Here is an 8,427-nt window from a genome sequence, read left to right on the forward strand (position 1 = left end):
ATAATTCATATATATTATTCTCGAAGAGTTAAAAGTAATTTTATATTATAGTATTAACACTTATTCTCTTCTATTTATTACAATAATAAAATATGTGTTATACACAGGTGCTTTTTTCAGTTAAACACAAAAATTTATGATGTACAATGCAAGTAACTTTCTTGAAGTTGGTTATTCAATTAAGTGCGAGACACTTCGGAAACTTACATTCGTGCTACGCATTTAGCTGTCAACCGCAACAATTAACCGAGACCTGTGACAATTTAGTGTTCACTTTGTGACAATTACACTACCTTTTGTCTCCCATTCAGAAGATATCGTGTTATATCAGGTTGCATTAATTGAGTTGTAGCAATGATTCGAATATCAATACATCAACACTGGATAGAGTTCTCGGATTACAAACTACTCAAAGTAAAATTGAAAATACGCAAGCAATTACTCTGCTGTGATTAACAAATAGAAGAAAAAAATTATATTAAATTTAACAGTATTTTCTATCCAAAGTATCTAATCAAGTAAATATACCATATTGTTGAAAATACAAGATAGCTTTCTTTATTTTTAATTTGTGGGAATCTTTGTGTGCGCGCGCGTGTGTGTGTGTGTGTGTGTACTGCTGTTTTATTTTCACAATTAACAATCGTAATGTTACTAATATAATTATATATAAAATATAATTATACAATTAACAAGAAATATTATCTTAACCTCAATGCAACACACGGCAAATATATTTTAAACGATGATCGGAGCCAGATATAGCACACAGGTAGCCAGATAGTCGGAAATCAATACCAGTCTACTTAAGGACTTCGTAAAATCCGATTACCACATTGATGCTCCATACTTCCTTATAAATGAATTGTATCACAGTTCATCTCTCAGTGATCTTATAAACGTGTTGAAATCGTATTTCAGACTCACTCAAATCGTGCAGTCCGCTTTATAGCGCGATCTTTCTTCGTTTCTTTCAAACGTTCGTTGTCGCATCCACGTTCAATAAACGCTTTGCGCCGAAGATAAAAAAAGGAATCTGGTGTAGAAAAAGCGTTGTGTTATCGCTCGTAATTCTTCAGATTACCAGTCGGATTTTAACAGTATGTACGCCAACAAGTAATACTGATAGAGACTTGATTTCACCTTTACCACCTTCTTCAGTTTATGCAAATGCGAACGTTTTGTCGAGATCCCAAATCCATTCGCTTGACCCTTTCAATGCTAAATTAGGATGCGGCCATCGCGCCGCTAGGTGCTGACTTAGGAAAAGCAATTTCAAGCACTTCAGAGCTATTGACCCATAAAGAGATATGGACACTAAATAAAAGAATATTAAAAGTTCAATAGTCATTCAAATATCATATATAGCAGTAATCAATTTCTCAATCAAATCAATGTTCTTTTACAGACTAACGACCGCGAACAATAATTTCTTTGTAATAACGTGTCGCTGTTTGTACAATAAATAGGTATGTCAAAAGTAAATTCATGATCACTGTCGCGTGGAAGTTTCAAACGGCAACAACTAAGACAACAAAAACTTTATCAAAATTATTAAAGTTGTAAATCATGGATAATCCAATTGATTATACTTCGTACCACGAAGCACGATATTAGCAAACACCGAAGTATAAAATTTATTTATAGTACAATATGATCGATAAAGTTTTCAGTAGTTCGACGTCAATTGATTCATATATTGACAGCCCCATTTCCTTAACACGCGAAACATGAAATTTGTACAGGAATGTAAATGGCAGAAGGAAATACGTAATTGAGCTGTCGTAAAGAATTGATAAATTGATAGAAATTCCATTAATTATATAATCGATCTCAGCTTATAAGAAGTCTCGTACAATAACTCTCATCATTATACACACTCATCTATAAAAAAGAGCAATAAAATACCTATCAAATTAAAATTAAAATTGCATAGTATTACAAGTTGTAGAATACAGAAAATGATTTGCAAGATTTGTTCCTCTTGGTACTTTTTAATTTTTTATTTATATAACGTGTATATTCATATTTTCATAATATAATCTTTAATATACATATATATATTATAATTAAAAATTATATATAATAATTAATAATAATGCTGTAGAGTATATAATAAAAACAAAGTTAATGGTGTTGTATTTAATACTTTTCACTGTAATAACATTAATTCAAAATATATACGTTAATGAGGAACACGTATAATTTATACATATAACGTTCTACTCGGGAAATCTGAGATAGTTTCCAACTCCATGGGAATTATAATGAAATCTCGGACACAATCTAATGAAGAAACATATAAGCACATTGTTAACTATACCCGCAGCAATATTATATATACAAATAAGAACTAATTAAATTACTAAAATGTTGTTAATATAAATAATTAATTACTATTTGACTCAGTTTCATATTTATGAGATAGTATTATATTATTGGGAACTAATATAAGTAATTTAAGCTGTTTAAGATTTTATTATGTTAACAATATGTATATTATAAGAAGAATGCTTAAAAACAATGAGACTCTTTAAAAATATAATTGAGAACCTAAACCAAATATATTCACATATACTATATATGCGTATGTTCAATATGATACATGCACATCGAACACGTATAGTGTTCAATGTGATATGTATGATACGTGCACATCGAACACTGTGTAAAGAAAAATCTCCATTTTCCATTAAATATGTATATGTTCTTTCCATAAATTCAATGGATACTGCTATATACATGCAAGAAACAAATATGAAAAGAAATATTTGTAAGATATTCAAATACACATAGAAATATACAACAGAAATTTTAAGAATTTTTCTTCTATTGTATATCATTTGAAAAAAAAATTTGTCCTTCAACCGTTGAAAAAAAAATTATGTTTTTGCAAGAACTTCGAAAACTACTCGGGTTTTTTTATGAAACTCGAAACATACACAAAACTTCATCAAAATAATTCAAATAATTTTCAAAATTTATAAAAAAAATAAAATGTTTCCTTAAACTTCGAAACTCTGTATGTTTTAAACATACGGGCATATGGTCATATAAAGTTTTTACCTTGAATTTGTGTAAAAAATCACTCCTTAAAATCTTTTACATTATTTATTATAGTATCCATCCAGTATATATACAGGATGTCCCAGTTTATATTTGACAATCAAATATTTAGAAATTGCGGGGTTTTCGAGAAAAATATTTTAGATAAAAGTTGTAATAGGGTTTCGAGGGAGACGTATTTGATCAAATTGCTTTTTTCTAGATAGAGACGCTAAAAAGATGTAAAGATCAAATCCATTTTTGAAATAATATAATCTTTTTTAAGTAATTCCTTTAATTATTTTGCATATAAAAATATTAAGGTAAAATTATCAACAAATCAATACTTTATGAGATATTTTGTACTTAATCATATTTCGACATAAAATGAAATATCTGGAAAACTATTGATTTTTTGATAATTGTACTTTAATATTTTTATGCACAAAATAATGAAATAAATCGATTGGTGTAAAGAAAACTTACAGTTGCTTTTTGAAAAAAATATAAACATATTTTTTTACAATTTTTGTATACTTTTATATGCAAAATAATTAGAGAAAACCTATTATATAAAAAATAATATAATTATATGTATAATCTATTTTAAAAAATGGAGATGACATATCTTTTTAGCGTTTTTATCTAAAAAAAGCAACTTAATCAAAATACGTCTCCCTCGAAACCCTACAACCTTTTTCTGAGACATTTTTCTTTAGAATTCCACAATTTATAAATATTTATTGATTGTCAAATACAACATGGAACTTTATGTATATATGTAGTATATTTAATATTTTTATATTAATTTATTATATTTTATATATATTTATACGTTTAATTTTTTATGTCTTAGTATTTTAATGTATTGCTTCAAAAAATGTAAATATTGATACACAGTAATAGTACATAAAAAGCAGGGACCTGGATCGTATCGAAACCCAAAATTGGATATATTGTGCAGGTTAATAGACCGAACCCAAAGTTTTTTTTTATTTTCGGTCCGTTTGTCGGTTTGGTTTTCGGTTCGGAAAAAAATATACGGCACCTATCTTCCGTCTTTCTTCATAATCAAATTTCACGCCTTACGCTCAATCTATTCTTACTTATATCTATGGAGTATCCTTACTCTATGGTCCGCGTATTTGATGCACGAAGTAGAACAGTGTAGTGACTAAGTTCGTGTAAACTGAAAAACAATATCTTGGAATTCTGGCAAGAAAAAAGTATACTCAACCAGAGTTGTACAAATTAGCGATGGTTATTCTGGCGGTACTAGCCACGTAAATGAGTGTCGAACGGCTGTTCTCAGGATTAAAATTCGTGCTATCCTCACTATAAGAATGAACATCGATGAAACAATCCTGGAGAGTCAACTATTGGTTAGAGCTAACAGAATTTTCATCAACAAAGATTTTTTATAATATACAACTTATATTTGTATTACCTTTTATATAATCTCTTTTAAAAATTTTACAATAAGTAATTATATAAGTAATTATATAACCGTAACCGAAAAAGACCGAAATCCAAAGAGTTACGGTCACAGTTATCGGTAAAAGAATTGAAACCAAAATCAAAACCGAAAGTTTATAGCCTTGGATTGTAATCGTAACTAGACCAAAATGAAATATCCGGGTCGCTGCTGGAAAGTGATCGATTTGCAAAAAAAGATCGTATTTCATACGTAAATATACATATAAACATATAAAAGCTATTTTAAAATAATAAAAGAAATATATTATAATATATATCTTTGATTTTTTCCGAAATTAGAAGCTATATTAAATACTACATAAGAAAAGTACAAAACGTAAGAATAAATGTTCAATTATTGTATCAATAAAGTGAATAAAACGTTTGTCCCTTTTTATGCTTTATCGAATACTTCAATTGAATAAATAGCCGAACACAAATGATTCAGACTATAGACAATATAGATTACGTCAGTAAAATATTTGAAATATCCACCATATTGATCACATTGGCAATGAAAACATGTGATAGTTTTTGTCAAGTAAATTCCATGCGACTGTAGTTACACTCGCACAATAAATTTTCCACATAATTACATATTTCTATAATAATATCTCACATATTAATATCTCACGTATTACAAACATAAAAATTATACACACATTATATAGGTATTTTTTCTTTGCCGTTACGATACAAGCTATAGAATATATAAAAATAAATGTAGAAAAAATTATTCATTTATTCATAATGGTTTTTTATGATTAATGTATATACTTTAATATAATAAACACAGATTTTCATATACTAATAATCAAATTCTATAGAATACTATTGATTAATTATTCTATAGAAATCTGTGACAATAAATAATTAATCGAGAGTTATTGACATATACAATACAAAATTAATGCTTTTTTACAGTGCTCAATTAATCGTATAATAATCGATGGTATCAATAAATTTAGGAACATCTCGTATAAGACTCATTTGAGCATAACGCATGTCTCTGGTCTTGTTCAACATTTGAAATTACTTCTTGAATCCATGAAATATGCCTAGATACATCTGTATATAAAGTATACAAGTTGTTGTCGCAATGAGCAATCCCACCGTCTTGTATCGTGCCAAGGGAAACGCTAACAATACCTCGGAGATACCACGTATTATTAGTCTTAAAGACTAATCCACCGCCACTGTCACCATCACAAACAGAAGAACCTGAAACATACAATTCTTATGTAAATTAAATTACCTTTTATTTTTTGCAACTTTCCACAGAATAATTATTCTTATATTTATCCACCTTTTTCTTTTTTATCTTTTCTTACAAAATTCTTACAAATTTAAATAACTACATGTTTTACAAATATCTTTCAAATAAAATATAGAATAGAACACATCGTGCTTATCATTGTCACACAATTTATCATTTACTAACCATTTCTGTAACCTGCGCAAAACTTATCATTGGTGATAAATTGTCGCGTATTAGCATTTTGACTCGCGGATATGCACTGGCTGAACGAAATTACAGGTACTATCAAAGCTTGTAACATTGCGCTAGTTTCACCGTGTGCAGTTCTACCAAATCCCGCTACCTTCCCGTAAGAGCCTACTTCCACTGCACTTTTATCGCTTACAGTATTTATACATACTGGAACCAACCATGTTGACAGTACAAACGGTCTGACGAGTTCTAATATCGCAATATCCCAAAGGTAATTTCCCACAAGTCCCAGATAATTGCGTATAATGTAAATATGTTTCACCTGCAATAAGGCATCTTTAAACGCTTATGATTGACAATATTTCATACACATTAGTTTATATTGCATTTCTTTTATATATATAAATTTGCAAACCTGATTGTATTTAACGAGGATTCGATTGTGATAGAGATAATCATAATCACGAAAGAGATTTCCCACTAGTACATAAATTTTACTGGCGTCATTCAGTTGTCCAGTATTCTCATCAAATACACAATGAGCTGCCGTTATTAGAAGTTTCTTTTGAATAATGGTCGCTCCACAAAAGTACTTCTTTGTCTTGCCTGGTTCATCGCGATACAACGAAGCGTGCCACGGAAATTCTGTAATATTCGGTCGTACACCGCCAACAATGGTCGCTTTAACATCGGGAGGTAGAGTGCCGCATGCTACAATAAAACAAACATTTTGGTTAAAAAATCGTTTTTGCATGATAATACAGAAGAGTGTAAATATGATGTAATTATATACATGTGTGTACAAAACAAAAAAAAATAATTTGTAATTATCATAACCCCACGTCATAGCGATACTTTTGATATTTCTTTTAATAAGATGGAAAAAATTGAGACATGTCGAAATCACGTAAAAGTATATTTAATGAATATTTATATATGCGTTTATATATGTGGGTGTGTCTGTGTGTGTATCCTCACATAATAGTATATAAATGTATATATACTATATATATAGCAGTATCTCCACAGTAATTAGAATTAAATTTTGATACTTTCAATAAAACTTTAATTTATTAGAAGATAATTTCAAATCATAATTTAAATGGAAACTAAAATATATGAAGAATGTAACAGGTAAAGTATCTGAAAGAAAGAGATACCTATAATAATAGTATCACTTACATGATTATTGATCGCAAGCTGTAAAAATATTATTCAAAGTTATATAAATTCTACTACATTCTTTAATTCTAAAACATGCTCATCTGTTCTATTGTTTTTTTCTATCAAATTGCGTAAGTTTATAATGTCAATAATATGAATATTTATCGTAAACAGACCAGAAACGCATCGTATAAGTTCTGGTTCCCATTCACCATTCATATTACATGTCACAGTGTTTCCTTGTACGAACAGTAGGTTATTTTCAGGGCGATAACCGTTTTGACAATCCAATATTGCTTTTGTTCCTGGAACTGAAGTTTTGCACGATATCCATTGGTCATTGTATGTACATCTAGCTTGAATTGAAACTGTGGTCAAAACTTTGCAGCCTATTGCTGTCAAACAAACAATTTGAATAATTAACGCATAACCATAATTTTGATAGCTTCCATTAAAATATTCGGTATATAGAAATACATAATTACTTGCCTTTATATATATTTTTAAATAGTTAAATATTTTAAGAATATGTAATTATTGATTTAATACCTATGCATTTTGGAAATGTTAGGGGTACTTTGATATTCCATCCTCCTTGTAGGCACCTAAAATCGTTTTGACCTATTATTTTATATCCCAAGTTACAAGAGTAGATGAGACGCGTTCCATATGCCAGTGGCTTTCCATCGGGAACGATACATTCCTTTTCACCTGAGCATTGCGACGGATGTAAGTTCCGACGACCGTTCGGCGGTCGTGGAGGTGGTTCGCATTTATAGTTAAGATGTATTTCAGGGAAGGGCAAATTATGTAAAAAATCATTCAACGCGGCTCGAGGTAGCCGTGGTTTGTACATTGATTGTAGTTCTGGCTGTAAACCTCCTGGCCATATGATTCTGCGACATAGTCTCGAATCCTCGTCCGATCCATCGACACAATTTCGAGTTCCATCACAAACATTAATGCTATAAATGCACTGGCCATTATCGCACTTAAACTGATTCGCCTCACATTTACGTATAGATCTTTTTGTATGAACGTTTGTTATATTTCTTGTACACTGGAGCTGCGTTTCGTCACTGTTGTCAATGCAGTCCTGAATGCCATTACATACGTAGTCTCCGTTTATGCAGCCACCGTAATTGCAGCGAAAAGCATAGTTAGGACACAGAATCTCTTTGCACTCGGCCACTGTCTCGTCAGATAAATCCTTGCAATCTGCTCTGCCGTTGCATAGTAATTTGCCAGTTATACATTGTCCATTATGGCATCGAAATCTTTGTAGCCTGTTT

General features: G+C 30.1%; 1 protein-coding gene across 1 annotated transcript; it reads right to left on the minus strand.

Annotated features, from left to right (window-relative positions):
• Positions 1–5,245: 5,245 nt before the first annotated feature.
• LOC105461159 lies at positions 5,246–8,423 on the minus strand (the record flags this gene model as incomplete). Its single annotated transcript, XM_011707641.1, has 5 exons — positions 5,246–5,742; positions 5,963–6,293; positions 6,387–6,682; positions 7,312–7,530; positions 7,685–8,423. Coding segments are annotated over 5 exons (1,842 nt in total), but the record flags the coding sequence as incomplete, so codon positions are not given.
• Between the last annotated feature and the right edge of the window lie 4 nt (positions 8,424–8,427).

Source organism: Wasmannia auropunctata, unplaced genomic scaffold, assembly GCF_000956235.1.
Source record: "Wasmannia auropunctata unplaced genomic scaffold, wasmannia.A_1.0 LD308050.1, whole genome shotgun sequence".
Lineage (NCBI taxonomy): Eukaryota > Metazoa > Arthropoda > Insecta > Hymenoptera > Formicidae > Wasmannia > Wasmannia auropunctata.